The sequence below is a fragment of the Chlorocebus sabaeus genome, chromosome 9 (assembly GCF_047675955.1).
Source record: "Chlorocebus sabaeus isolate Y175 chromosome 9, mChlSab1.0.hap1, whole genome shotgun sequence".
Taxonomy (NCBI): domain Eukaryota; kingdom Metazoa; phylum Chordata; class Mammalia; order Primates; family Cercopithecidae; genus Chlorocebus; species Chlorocebus sabaeus.
This window is the reverse complement of record NC_132912.1, coordinates 90,057,950-90,072,713: the sequence shown is the minus strand read 5'-3', so window position 1 is coordinate 90,072,713 and position 14,764 is coordinate 90,057,950. Positions and strand designations below refer to the sequence as shown.

Below are 14,764 nucleotides of genomic sequence, written 5' to 3'. Positions count from 1 at the left end.
ATCTCTCATTTTCATTTGTGTGAAAATGTCTTTATTTTTTAAAAGATATTTTGTGGTATATATAATTCTAGGTGGGCATTCAGTCTTTTTTTTTTTTTTCCTTCTCTTTAGATGTTGATTATTGTTTTTTGGACTCCTGTTTCAAATGAAATGTCTACCATCATTCTTATTATTCTCATATGATGTCTTTTTTTCTCTGGCTACTTAGAAACTTTTTGTTGTTGTTGTTATTTTTAGTTTTCATGGTTAGTGTTCTAACGGAGAAAAACCACAAACTTTGGCTCAAATAGAAAGACTGTGTTTTAAATTGAGCCCCGTCACTTAGTAGGTAGGTTAACTTAGGCATGTCACTGTATTTTTCTGAACTTCAGGCTTTTCTTTGGAAAATAGGGATGCCTTACCTACATTAGGGTTGTTGCAAAGCTCAAAGCATCTAAGTGCTAGTCTAGCTATTATTTGTTCTCTCCAGCTGAGAGTGCCGATTGACTGACTTTTCCTATATACATGTATGGAAAAGTAAATATTCTAAACTTGTGAGATAAATGTGGTTTGTTTTCTATTTTGAAATGTTTGCTCATAGAACACTGAGGAAACCATTCTTATTAAGTGCATTTTGAATAGTAAAGCAGGAAGCTCCAATTATCTGCATTAAAATAGGCACAGTCAAAGATTTCATGAAGAAGATGCCAAAAGTAATCTCATCAGAAGCAAAAATTGACAAATGGGATCTAATTAAACTAAAGAGCTTCTACACAGTGAAAGAAACTATCAACAGAGTAAACAGATAACATAAATAATAGGAGAAAATTTTTACAAGCTACGCATTTGACAAAGGTCTAATATCCAGAATCTATAAGGAACTTATACAAATTAAACAAACCCAGCTATCTCATTACTGGGTATATACCCAAAGGAATATAAATTGTTCTTTTATAAAGACACATGCACAGGTATGTTCATTGCAGCACTATTCACAATAACAAAGACATGGAATCTACCTAAATGCCCATCAGTGATAGACTGGATAAAGAAAATGTGGTACATATACACCATGGAACACTATGCAGCCATCCAAAAGAACAAGATCATGTCCTTTGCAGGGACATGGATGGAGCTGGAGGCCATTATTCTTGGCAAACTAATGTGGGAACAGAAAACCAAACACTGTATGTTCTCACTTACAAGTAGGAGCTGAATGATGAGAACATGTGGACACATAGAGGTGAACAACACACACTGGAGCCTGTCAGAGCAGGGCAGTGGGGGAGGGAGAGCATCTGGAAGAATACCTAATGGATGCTGGGCTTAATACTTGGGTGATGAAATAATCTGTACAACAACCCCATGACGCAAGTTTACCTATGTAACAAACCTGCACATGTACCCCTGAACTTAAAAGTAAAAAAAAAAAAAAAAAAAAAAAAAAAATCTCTACAGCAGAAAAAGTCAATATTATTGAATGAATGCCTTTTTGTTTTGTATTGTTTTTTATCTTTAACCAAACCCGTGCATTCTGCACTTGTATTTCAGAACTTAAAGTATAATTTAAAAAATAAAAAATAAAAGGAAGTTAATGAATGTCTTTTAAAATGTATCTTTGAAATGAGAAATGCTGCATTTACAGGGTGATAGGAAAGATCAAATGACAAACTTAGAGATTAGTGACATTTTTATTCCTCTATTACAGAGTTGTGGGTAGTATTTTTGTCACTATGCTTTTTATGGTAGAAGTATTCATGTAATGGATAAAAATACAGATTTTGACAGATTGGGAAGATAATGTGCAATATTGAAATACTTTGCATGCTTTGTGACAATAATGAGACTACTGCTAAGGAATTTTCTACTACTTTAAATTAGGATACTCCAATAGAAAAGGTTATCTGTGTGCATTTTATTTATTTGGAAAGGAAACAGTGTTTTCTGGTTATACCTGGTGAAGAAAGTAGATAAATAGCCTTGTCCTTTAAGATGTCCCTTGACAGTGAGTTAGAGGAGCAGGTTCATTCATGATCTCCTCTGCAGACACCTTGTTGGACTTGGATTGGTTATGTACTTTCATACCTTTAAATTTTGGTTTCCTTTTTTGTAAAAGAAATATTTACCTTTTCCTCAAATATCTTGCCACCCAGTTAGGTACTAAAGTTACTTGTGTTAGAGTTTGGTAGGGTGAACAGTTGAATGACACCTTTTTTTCTCTTCCAATTTTGGGACCAATGGATATATCAATAGGAATTTGAAATATAGAGATTTGGAAATAAAAGTTGGTTGACCAAATGGGTCTTCTGGTATTTCATACTTGAGTGAGACTGATTTTCCCCTCACAATGTAGAAGGGAACAGCCTGGAATACACTCCATCTATGAGCAGGGTAACCTTTCTCCAAAACTCGCTATCTACGTAATTAACTTCTCCTCCACCAGGGAGAAGGCAGGAGAGAAGGCTGAACTATTAGGCCAATGGAAAGTTCTACAAATGAAAGCATGAAACTGAGGGAGTGGAGGTTTCCCACTAACACTTTGCTGACTGGATTCATTGTATGCATTTCATGCAATGTCGTTTGCCGAACAACTGTGCCTGTTTTTTTGGTAACTCTATTCTAGCTCCCTCATCTGTAAAACTAGGATAGTAATGTTAACATGCCTCAGAGTGCTCTTGGTGTGATTCAGTGAATTAGTACATGTAAAACATTTAGAAATGAGCCTAGGCCGGGCATGGTGTCTCATGCCTGTAATCCCAACAATTTGGTAGGCCAGACAGGAGGATTGCTTGCAGCCAGGAGTTTGAGACCAGCATAGGCAACATAGAGAGACCCTGCCTCTACAAGAACAAACAAGCAAAAATTAGCTGGCCGTGGTAGTATGCACCTCTAGTCCCAGCTACTCAGGAGGCTGAGATGGGAGGATTACTTGAACCCAGGAGGCAGGAGGTCATGGCTGCAGCAAGCAGTGATTGCGCCACTGCACCCCAGCCTGAGCAACAGAGTGAGAGCCTGTTTCTGGAAATATTTTATGTACATCTAAAGGAACGCACCTAACATGTGGTAAACAGTTTGTGCTATTTTTTTTTTTTTTTTGCCTTTTGTGACATTAGTATTACTTAGTAATATGTCAAAGCATTCAGATGCATTTAAAACATGGAGAGGTTAAATAATGTTCACTGATAGTAATAGCTAGAGAGGTTTATGTTCATGTTGAGGAGAGAAAACTGCTGGCTCTGTGGGAAAAAATAATCCATTATTTACTTTTAATTTGTTTTAAACATATATTTATTCTTGGTACTGAGAAAAGGATTAGGAAGGAGAATGTTGAGTGAAAGGCCACTATCTTTTAAAAAAAAAAAAATATATATATATATATGTATATATATATATATATATTTAATTTGGGTTGCTGGGAGAATTCTGTAACAGGAGTTCTGGAGGGATGTGACCTGGGGTGTTTTAACCCCTTTTATTGATACCTCTCATTGCTACCTTGGGGGATGATATCATTGCACAGAAAAACCAGTTGCTATTTATTTTAAATATGGAAGTTTCTAGGAGAAAAGAGAGTTGTGGTCTGCATTCCTAATAGCCTACCAAAATACATACCGGAAATCTCTGTTGCTGCATTGGTTGCTTGTTTAGACGTGGTTACTTGTGCTGAAAATATTAGTAAGCATCGTTTGCTTGTATCCAGATAGGTTCCTTATATACAGCACTTATCACAATGCTTTGGAATTGTAGATGCCCCCAAAATACCTGTTGAATGAATCGATGAATTTAGGAATAGAGATATATAAAGCAGTGGAGTAGACATCCTTGCACAAGTTTCTGTGCCAGCCTTTAAAAAATTTTCTTCCCTATTCATTTTTTTAAAGGCAGATTATTCAGAAGAAAAGGCAGCCTATTTTGGGAGCATTTCAGTTTACTCAGAAAATATTGTGCATTGCTTTTGAAAGTGGATTGAGCATTTCATATGAATGTTTATATGGTGTTATTTTTCCCTCTTGCCACAAAGCTTAGTTTTTAGAAGGACTGTAGGAGCTTTGTAGTGTCATGAAATATTAGTTCCTATTTTCTCCCCCAACAGAATATTTGATGCCATTGATTTCATCTCTCATGTTGAAGCTAAAGTTTGGTAGGTCTGATTATAAAGAAGCCTGGGAAACAGAAGGCCTGCACTGTGCTGCTGAGTGACCCTGGACAGGTCACTTAAAGTCTTTGGATCTATGTGTCATCATCTGTCAACTGAGAGACTGGGACTAGAAGACTAATGAGCATTTCTCAGCTTTCAGATGATGTGACTAGGATTTCCCTACCAGTTTCTGCTTGGAAAGATGGCCTGCTGAGATAAGAGGTCTCTGGCTCATTGAGTTAGTTTTAGCTGTATACTCTGTGGTCGAGAATGATTGTTACTTGATTTGTCGAAGCTACAGGTGCTTGCTCAGAAAATTTAAGAATATTTACATTTGGTTTTTAAGAAGCCCATATTAGAAAAACTTAGATAAAAATTGGGTGTTTTAATATTCATTTCTCAAAACCACTAATCCAACAAGTCTCCAACATGTCTCTTGGAACATGTTTTATTCAGTGTTTAAGTCCAATCTATCACATTTTAAATATTCCTTTGTTAAAATTATTGTATGCCATATAGGGTCATAATATAGCTCATCTAACGGTCACAGTTCTCTTACTGTTCTAAACATTGTCAGTGTTTCACATGTTGAGTAGCTTTTACAGGCCAGCTAGGGAACCTGATCACCATTTATACGATTGCTATTTCCTTGGCTAGTATGTTTCATTATATCTTCCAAATGACAAGAATAGGATGGGAGGACCTGTCTGTGTATTAAGGGAGGAAACCGAATCTGAGTTGGAGAGAGCTGAATTGGAGGGTATGTGCTAATATAGAGACAGAATTGCTCACCCTGGCTCTTGGGGCTTCCTCTTTCTCCCCTCTCCTCTCAGAAGGACATGTGGTGACATCAAGGACATGAACTTCACCTCCATTTTGTAGTAGTTATCTATAGTTACATAACAATCTAGCACAAACTTAGCAGCTTAATCAATCACAAAATTATCTCACAGTTTCTGTGGGTCGGGAGTCTGTGAATGACTTAGCTAGGTACTTAACAAGGCCACAGTCAAGCATCAGCTATGGCTGCTGTCTTATCTGAGGCTGGATGGGAGGAGGATTTGTTCCCAAGCCCATGTGATTGGCAGAATTCAGTTTCTCATGGGGTCTCCAACTAGGGCCTTTGTTTCTTGCTGTCAACTGGGGGTTGCCCTCATGGGGCTCTCTCAATAAGCAGCCCACAAAATGGCAGCCTGCACTTTCAAAACCAGCAAGAGAGAAACTTGTAGCAGAGTAGATGTTACAATCTTAGGTAGTGTACCCACATACATCCTGTGATTTTTGCCTGATTTTATTGGCTACAAGCAAGTCACAGAACTTGTCCTGAAAGGGCGAGGGAATTAGGCAAGGCCTAGATAAGAAGAGACAGAGATCAAGGGGACCACTTTAGAGTCTGACACATCTGAGATTGGCCAGGAATATGGCTTCTCTTTATCCTTACTCTCCTCTCTGTCCATTCTACTTAACTAGCAGCGTGTTTCTCATCCCTTCTGCTTTTTTCCTTCCTTCTGACCTACAAAGAATTCAACAGCCCTGGGTGGCTTTTCCTCCTCTTCTCTACTGTAGAAATGCAATGAAAACGTAGCAGGAAACCCTGCCTTAGGAAGCAACTCTCATGCTGCTGGGGCCCTTCCTTGTCAGTGGGCATTTGGGGTATGTGACACATTCTTCTCTAGACAGTTGTTTCTACATCATAGTGTGGCTTCTATAAAGGACAAAAGTGAGATCTCAGCTTTTGTGTCTTCTGATTACTATTCTCTTTAAGCAAGCACTGAATTACAAAACCAGTTCACTTTCACCATACCATCCTTTTAGGATGTCTTGCTAAGGCCGTGTTGGTAAGTTTCAGGTTAGAATCATTAGCAAGTTTGGCGCTTTTACTCTTTTGCCCCACTAACTCTTGTGTTATCTTCCTCTTTTCTTCAGACATCAGTAGACTGCTGTTTCATGCTTTTTTATGGCCTGCTCCTGGCCTGTGTCTTAGTCAGTCTTTAGTTATTGTTCCTCCTCTTTGCCAGGGACACAGTATAGTATAGTGGTTAAGAACAAAGACTAAAGCTAGACTGCGTGGGATTGAATTTCAGCTTCTGCCATTTATTAGCTAAGTAGTCTTGAGCAAGTTATTCAGTTTTGTTTCTATGTGGCTGGTGCTAACATTTCTGAATTTTCCACTGGCCAACAAGCCTCTGAATGCTGCTGCCACTTTCATTTTGCCCCCAGGATACATGCACAGATGTAAGAGCAGACAATTTGCCCTTTATTGCTACATGAGATATCACCCCAAGCCCTTTTGTGGTCTTCTACTGAAGTGGGCTGGAACATTGTTGAGCTTATTGGGATACCTCTTTTTTTGTGGCTTCACCCTAGTACTTGTATTGCCCCCAAAGGATGAGGATAGTGTACATTTTCCAATGGCACAACATTTAATAAGCATTTACTGTTTGCCATGAACTTTATTAAATTGTGTATAGACATTATGTGTTTTAACCCATATAACAACACCTGGTTTTCGTACTGATATTGCTCCCATTCTATAGATGAGGAAACTGAAGCTTACAGAAATTAGACAACATGCTCAAGGTCTTCAGAGCTTAGTTGCAGAATATAGTTCTGTGTGACAGCAAAGCACATATCTTTGATGATCATAGGATACTGTCTCCTATAGAGGAAGCCCAAATTCTTCTTAGTGAACTAGCTCATTTGGAGAAAGAGGCTAAAAATCAAACAACTGTCTCATGGCCACAGGAACTTTTCCCCCAGCGTCTCTAGCTTTATTTTCACATTAGCTCTTGAATGCTTTTGATTTTGATGCCAGCCAGTCTTCTTCCACCCGGGAGTAGCAGGCTCAGCTTTGCCCTAGAGTGTAAAGTGAACATTTAAAAAAAGAGTGTATTCTTTTTATCCAGATTTTCCCATGACTGTTGTGGAATCTTAACATTGTATTTGAAGCGCGATTAGGAAGCACTGGGCTTGTAACAAGCACAGCCAGGGTTCATACGTCCAGATTGTTCTCTTTAAGTGCATCAGCTGAACTAATTGCTTATATTCCAGTGATCCTGCTAGTAGTGTTCTGCATTTTTTTAAATGAACTTCATCTCAATCACCTTATAGCCCCTTCCCCACTCCCAGTGCTCAGCACAGTGTCTTCCACCAAATGGGTGGTTCAATAAAGTTGGTTGTTGAAGTTGCTTCTAATTCTTTTGAATAACCACAGTGGTGCTAAATTACCATCTTTGAGGATGAATTTGATTTTTTGAACTCATCTATTAAAATATTTTCTGTTATAGCAAATAAAGTGGTTTTTGTTAAAATTAGGGAGAACTAAACTGTAATGACACATGTGTTCTTGTGAACATTGCACACTGGTTCTGAAGGTAAAAGAAGAGTACTTATTCTGAGCAGTCAGCATCATTGGAGTGAGTCCCAAAGAGGGTGACTTGGAAGGGGTCAAGGAATACTTTTTTTAGACATTAAGTTCTGGCACTTCTGTTTTAAAGTTGGTATGTGTTCACCTGGTGAATCTTGTGTTTTTTGTTTGTTTGTTTGTTTGTTTGTTTTTAACATAACTGACAAATCCATACTGTTGCTTATGAGTCTGTAATGTGGTGCTCAGCATTAGAGTATACACCAGAAGAATTAGCACTAATGGAAGTGATTCATTCCCTTTTTTCAGAAATTCATCATCAAAAAAAGAAACTCAGTATTGATATGAAGAATGTTAACAAAGACGTAGCTAGAGTTTTCTGTGTGCCCTGTTAATAAAGGCTGTCAACTAAGGCAGAGATTTGTATTGAACACTTCATCAGATCAACTTAGAAAAGTTTTATGTTGTTGTCAAAAGTTACTATTAGAACCTCTTTCCAGAATGTTCTCATCAGGAAAGAGTCTGTGAATTTAATGGACTGCATACCATAATTGCAATTGTAATCGTGAATTTAATAGTCTTGCTACCATAGTTGCACTAGTGAGCACAATAATTGCAATAATCTTTTGGGAACTAATTGTATAATGAACACGGTGCATATGCCATCTTTAAGTTATATAACTACTCTGCAAGGTGTGTATTATTGTATGTATTTTACAGACTTGGAAACTGAGCCTTAGAAGGAGTAAATTACTTGGCAAAGATCACACTGCTATTAAACAGCACAGCTGGGGTTCAAACCTGTTTATTTTGAACCTATATCAAACTTTACTGTGTTTCTCATGCATTTAAAGAGCCTCATGTCAGTGGCCAGGCATATAAAGCCAATGAATCTGTTCCTCTCAGTGTTGGGTATAATTTATAGATCTTTGACTCTTCAATTCTTCCTTGCTATTTTTATTGATGCTGGCAAGTTCTTTCTTTATTACTAGGGGAGATCTCTTTATTTATTTATTTGGTGTTTGTTCCATCTCCTCCTTTCTTTTCCTTTTTTTTTCCGAGATGGAGTCTGGTTCTGTTGCCTAGGCTGGAGTGTAGTGGTGCAATCTCGGCTCACTGCAAGCTCCGCCTCCCAGGTTCACGCCATTCTCCTGCCTCAGCCTCCCAAGTAGCTGGGACTACAGGTGCCTGCCACCATTCCTGGCTTATTTATTTATTTATTTATTTATTTATTTATTTTTGTATTTTTAGTGGAGATAGGGTTTCACTGTGTTAGGCAGGATGGTCTCGATCTCCTGGCCTCGTGATCTGCCCGCCTTGGCCTCCCAAAGTGCTGGGATTAGAGGTGTGAGCCACTGTGCCTAGCCACTCATCTCCTTTCTTAATCTCCTTACCACCACCCTGTCCCTTTATGGTTTGGGTAACTTGAGATTTCTGTCTAGTGTTCAGGTAACTGAGGTGACACTGCCTCTCATGGTACCTCAGTGCATGCATGGAGCCATGTCACAATCATTAATCTCATCTCAGAATTAACATTGAGGCTTCAGGTGATGAAAGTTAACTTAGGTTCCTGTTTTATCAATGTTGTCTTCTTGGAGTCACATGTTCTTCACATAACATGAGCAATAGTTGCATTCTACCTGGTAAAAGCAGGACATTTTTATTTGGGGCCCTTCTGTAAAGGGAAAGAAAGCAAAAAGTTCTATTCCTAGCCTGTTTATTCTAAAATGCTAAGAAATGGGGAGCAAAAGTAAACACATTTTTCTGAATGACTTCTTCTTGGAAAAAGGAAGGCCCTTCGCTGGGCATATTTTATTATTCTGTGAATTATATGAATCCTCCAGTATTTGTTGAATTGGACATGTGGACAATGTAGCAATTCTGATCATTAAGCATTTGGTGTCCATAGTTCTGATATAATGCCTTTGTTGGATCAAAACATATGTGACTTTGACAGATTTTGACCTTTATCTTGTTTAATCCTCATTACCACACAGTATTGTAAGGGACATTTTATCTTCTAGAGATGAAGAAAAGGAGGCTGGGAAAAGATGAATGGATTTTCATGAGATCACATGGCTAGTAAGTGGTAGGATTTTGTACCAGAGTTTTTTATCTGTGTGTAGTGTCTTTTGGTAGATGGTAGTAGTTTGAGTTGCTTGATTACGTAACTTTCCCATCCTGTAAGTTTTAAACAGTTGGAGACATAGACCAAGGATTGACATGGGAATCAACAGAGCCAGTCGCTTAATTGCTGTTAAAACAGGATTGGAGAACCCAGAAGTATCCATTCCCTCCTTTGAAACTAAAGCATGAATTGGACCCCAGCAACCCTGACCCAGACCTCCACTAACAACCAGGGAGAAGCTAGAACAGGGAGAGCTGGCTCACCCTCTCAGAAACAGGCACCACTGTCTTGCCTACTGAGGAGATTAGCTGGCTCCAGGTGTGAGAGAAGACTGGAAGGAGGCCTTTGTTGCCTGGCTCAGAGCAGGGCCAAGAAATCAGGTAGTGTCTCGTTCAGTCCTTCCAGGCAAATTAATCCTTCACTTTTGAGGAGAGGTAAGAAGGGGTTAGGGAGGAGAGATGGAGAGAAAAAGTGGGTTACTCTAATACTGTTGCCGCCTGGGAAACAGACTAGGTATCTCTTCCTGAAAACATAATGGAGGGCAAAATTTTAAGGGTTCACCACCCCAATCCTTCACAGTGGAAATACTGCTCTTAAAATTTTTTTTCTCTTAAGGTAATTTTCTATGTTGTTATTTTCTCTTTCCTTTTTGTTTTTGGTAAAAAAGAGAAGAGATAACTGGACTTTTCTATGTCTTTTGGATGTAAAGAAGAGACCAACTAGTGGAAATCAAGAAATGGCCTTTCTGAGACATATGACTAATTAGATTCTTTCTTCTTGTGACAGGTGATGGAACTGTACTGGAACAATGGGAGAAGCTGGTAGCTTATAGGAAGCCAAGATGACAAGAATGTTTTTAAATAATCCGTAAGTTAATGTTTGTTGGCCTTTTGGAATTCTTTTAACTACTGGGTAAATTTTCTTTAAGGACCCCTGGTAAAAGGATAGCACAGTCAACTAACTTGAGTGCAAAAGAGAAACTATTTTATAAAGTAAATATCCAGATACTTCAAACAATTGATGCTAACTTTGATAAATCTTATTTTGCATACTTCTTTCTTGATAGGGTGTGTCATTTTAAGTTGAGTGTGTCCATTTGGTGGACAGAGCATAAGTATTTGAAGAATTAAGAGAATTCCCTGCACATGGTCAGCATTTAAATTAAACTTGGAATAGCCCTTCTGATATGCAGATATTTTTGGTCCTAGTGGTTTCCTTGGGCTCCATTTCTCACTCAGTTATTTTATTTTATTTTTTTTGTGGGTATATTTTGAAGTAAATATGAACAAATTTGGTGAATATGATTAAAATTGAGTTGTCTACATCTTCTCCATATCCCTCTTCATGTATGCCACTTTTATATACATCAGAGGCTATTAATGTTTGCTGATTATCTGACAGTTACATATGGTTGATTTTGGTTACACTGTGATAATAATAATGTTAGTAAGAGGGGTAGCTTAGTGGAAAGATCATGTTTTTGAGTCAGATGATCCTAGGCCTCATTCTTGCTCTTGTGCTTTTTAGTAGTTACTCAACCTCTCAGAACTTTAGTTGACTCATTTGTATATTGGATTTGATACTATCTCTCATAAAATTAAGGGTTGCGGAAAGTACTTTGTGCTATGACTAGCACATTATAGTTACACTGTAGTTACTGGTGCAATAAATCATTTTTACTTTTCTTATATTTGTGTCATGATTTATAATCTATAGGCCTTTATTCTGACTCAAAAGATTGAACAGCTCGAGTTCCTTACGTCTTGCCAAGCCGTGGTGATTAACATTATAGGTAGTATCTGCAGGTAGATGTTAACAAGCTGGCAATGTCAGAAGGAAGGGTTGTCATCTTTGCAGGTTTCCATTGTGTAAATACCCCTACCGTTGCTGGCTCATTTTAAACTACCAGCGAAAGTCACTGAAAGCAGGGCTGGGAAGTGTTATACAGTAGCACAGCATTATATAGTTTCTACCAACCAGATAAAGTAGTTACAAATCACCTCAAGAGCATGGTTAACAGTAAAATAATTAGGAAGTGATGTTTTGAGTATTTATTACCTTTGTTTTTAGTATGATTTATTTTAATTTTGTTTACATAATTTAACTTTTAATAATGCTGTGTTTAACAACCAACTTGCTAAAAATTCTGAGAATTTAACAATTGGTTCTAGTGGACTGGTATAAGTTGGCTCTAATACACCACTAATTGTAGGTTTCCTGTTGTGAAGACATTTCTAAGCCACAATTCTTTAATTATCTGCCTCAGCCCTGGTGGTAAGAGTTTCGTTTGATGAATAAAAACAAGGTTTGGTTTTGAGTCAGTGCTTGCTATAACTCAAGTTGTCATGCTCATATTGCTTCTAGAATTGAAAATAGATGCCAAAACCAATTTATAATTTAGACCAGTTTCTTGAGTTGTTGACTCAGTTTCATAACTGACCCCTGGCATCGCTTGCCTATTCTGGCTGTTAAACTGATCTCCAAGTGCTAATATTGGCAATCAGTCATTCTGCTCACTGCCTGTTGAACTTCCTTCTCTCCCTTCCCCATATTCCTTCAAATCTTAAATTCCTTCAGGTAGTGGTGCTGCAGAGACAAGTAGTCAGGGTTCCTCCCAACTAAGCATTCCTGCAGCTTTGCTTTTGATTTAAAAGTTAAGTTTTAATGGAAAGCCAATTGCCTCTAGGGAGAGAGTAAAAACAAAACAAAATCTGAGCAGTTTAAAGTTCATCTTGGCTTGATTAAAATCTTAGGGAGTGAAGTGGAGGAAAAAAAAGGAAACCGGATCAGACATCTCAATGTCTCTTCTAGAAGCAACTTCTTCAGTTTTCTAACTTGCCCTTTAGAAGGAAGCAGTGGAACCCTGAAATTGCTAAGTAACAGCTAAGATTGTGGTGGTTGTTTTTACTTTAAATCTCACCCACCTAGTTCTCAAAACACATTCTTTATTGAACCTTACAAAAATGCCTTGGATATTTCAAAACATTTGCTTGTGTCAGTTCTTTGAATCAGACTTACATAATTGTAAAACATTCATTTCCCCAATTTCCTCTTAAAACAAAAGGTATTTATAGTTCCCACCGAGTCAGGGATGGACTTGGATTACTGCAAAATAATCTGTGTTGATTTCAAGAGGAAGCTCATGGTTAAAATCTGAGAGACTTGCCTTTGGATTATGAAATAATGACCTTTGGCTTAAATAAGTGTGTCTTTGGTACTTTGAAAGCAAACATGGAAATAATAATTAATACAGAAATTTTATTATAGATATAACATTGTGATTTATATTATCATCTCTCTTACCAGAATGGGCCTTAATGTGGTTTCCAAACATCCCTTGTATAGATGATTTCTTTTTTAGAGAACTGCTAGGTGTATAGTCTTTAGATGTGTAAATTTTATAGCCTTGCATGATGTTCATATCAACAAACTCAGTTGTTCACTAGATACTTGGGACTCATTGGTTTTGACGATAAATTTCAGTATAAATAAGAGAGACTTACTGCATGTTAGGAGCTGATAATCAAACCTGAAAAGAGAAAACTATAATTTCAAACTGAATGTGGTAGGCATTATAAAAGACATATAAAATACTCAGAAAACAGAAGAGAAAGAGAAATTTCCTGGGTGGCAAGAGGAGTGTGCTAGCTGAGGGAGGATTTCAGGAGCAGATGATATGTGGATTAGATATTTAATGATTAATGCCTTTTTATTAAAGTACCTTTTATGAAATTATAAAAGTTAACATTGCTAATTGGAAAGAACTTGAGAAATGCAAAAACTATTTTGCATTTGCAAAACTATTTTGCGTGACAGTGAAAATGTCAGCAATTAACATTTTTTTTTTTTTTTTTTTTTGTATTCGGCCATACTTTTCTATTCCTAGATTAGATACATGCTTTATTTTCCCTCTAAAATGGGTCTGGTTATTGCTATTGTTTTAAAATCTGCTTCAGTTGACAATATAGCAAGATGATGCCACATCAATAAATATACATCTACATAATTGTTGTTGATATATAGCATTCTATGTGTACATAGTCTATAATGTTTCATATTACTGGACATTTTTGTTTTCAACTTTTCATTTTTGTAAAGTGTGCTATAATGAACATCTCTGTGAACATCATGGGCATTCATTCAGTTATCCAGATGAGACCTTTGAACAGAGTTGGGAGGAGTGCTTAGGGGACACTCTAGGTAGAAGGAACAGTTTGCGCAGAAAGGAACAGTTTGAGCAGAGATGGTACAGGAAGATCACGTTTTGGGAAAAGGCTAGAACTGTAGTTTAGTAGAATGAAAAGAGGAGAATACTGCTAATTAGGACTAGAAAAAGAAAATAGAGGGTCTTTGATACCAAGCCTTTAATTTATTCTTAGTTGGGCATCATTTTGGAATCTGTGTTATACTTTAAATGAATGACCCCGAATAGCTTCAGTTGTTCTTAGTTTTTCTTATTTGGAGAAGAAATAAAATAGTTCCAAATGCTCAAGAAAGAATAGACCTTTTAAAATTCTTGAGAGATTTAAGAAACTAACCAGAACATAAACAAGTTATTGAAGTCATGAGAAAAGGGTGTGTGTGTGTGTGTGTGTGTGTGTGTGTGTATGTGTAGAAAAAACTATAAGAATAGAGGTTTTTAAAAGTGAAAGAAATTTATTTTCTACACTTAATGAATATTAAATTCTTTATAATTAAAATTTAAGGACAATTTGGAAAAGAAGTAAGTTTGGGGACACATGTCATAATTTCATAATAATAATACCTTATATTTACTGAGTTGCTTAATGATGAGGCTATGTTCTAAGAAATGTGTCCTCAGGCAATTTTGTTGTTGTGTCAACATATAGAGTTTACTTACACAAATCTAGATGGTATAGCCTACTGCAAACCTAGGCTATATGGTATAGGCTGTGGCTCCTAGGCTGCTGCAAACCTGTATAGCATGTTGCTCTGCTGAATACTTTAGGCAATTGTAACCAAATGGTAAATATTTTTGTATCTAAACATAGAAAAGTATAGGAAAAATATATTATAATCTTACGAGACCACTGCCTTTTGTGTGTCCCTTGTTGATCGAAGCATTGTTATGCAGTACATGACTATACCTCTCTGTGCTTGTGTGTTTTAAATACAAACAGTCCCCAATTTACAA

General features: G+C 37.2%; 1 protein-coding gene across 10 annotated transcripts in view; it reads left to right on the top strand.

Annotated features, from left to right (window-relative positions):
• Positions 1-14,764, top strand: part of SGMS1 (sphingomyelin synthase 1) — a 315,346-nt gene that overhangs the window by 180,390 nt on the left and 120,192 nt on the right. For all 10 annotated transcript variants that reach the window (XM_073019152.1, XM_073019158.1, XM_073019156.1 and 7 more), the window contains one exon: positions 10,396-10,476. Coding sequence is in view for 1 of the 10 variants with exons in the window: in XM_073019159.1 (XP_072875260.1) it covers positions 10,451-10,476 (26 nt within the window). In the remaining 9 variants the exon portion in view is untranslated. The remainder of the gene's footprint in view (positions 1-10,395; positions 10,477-14,764) is intronic.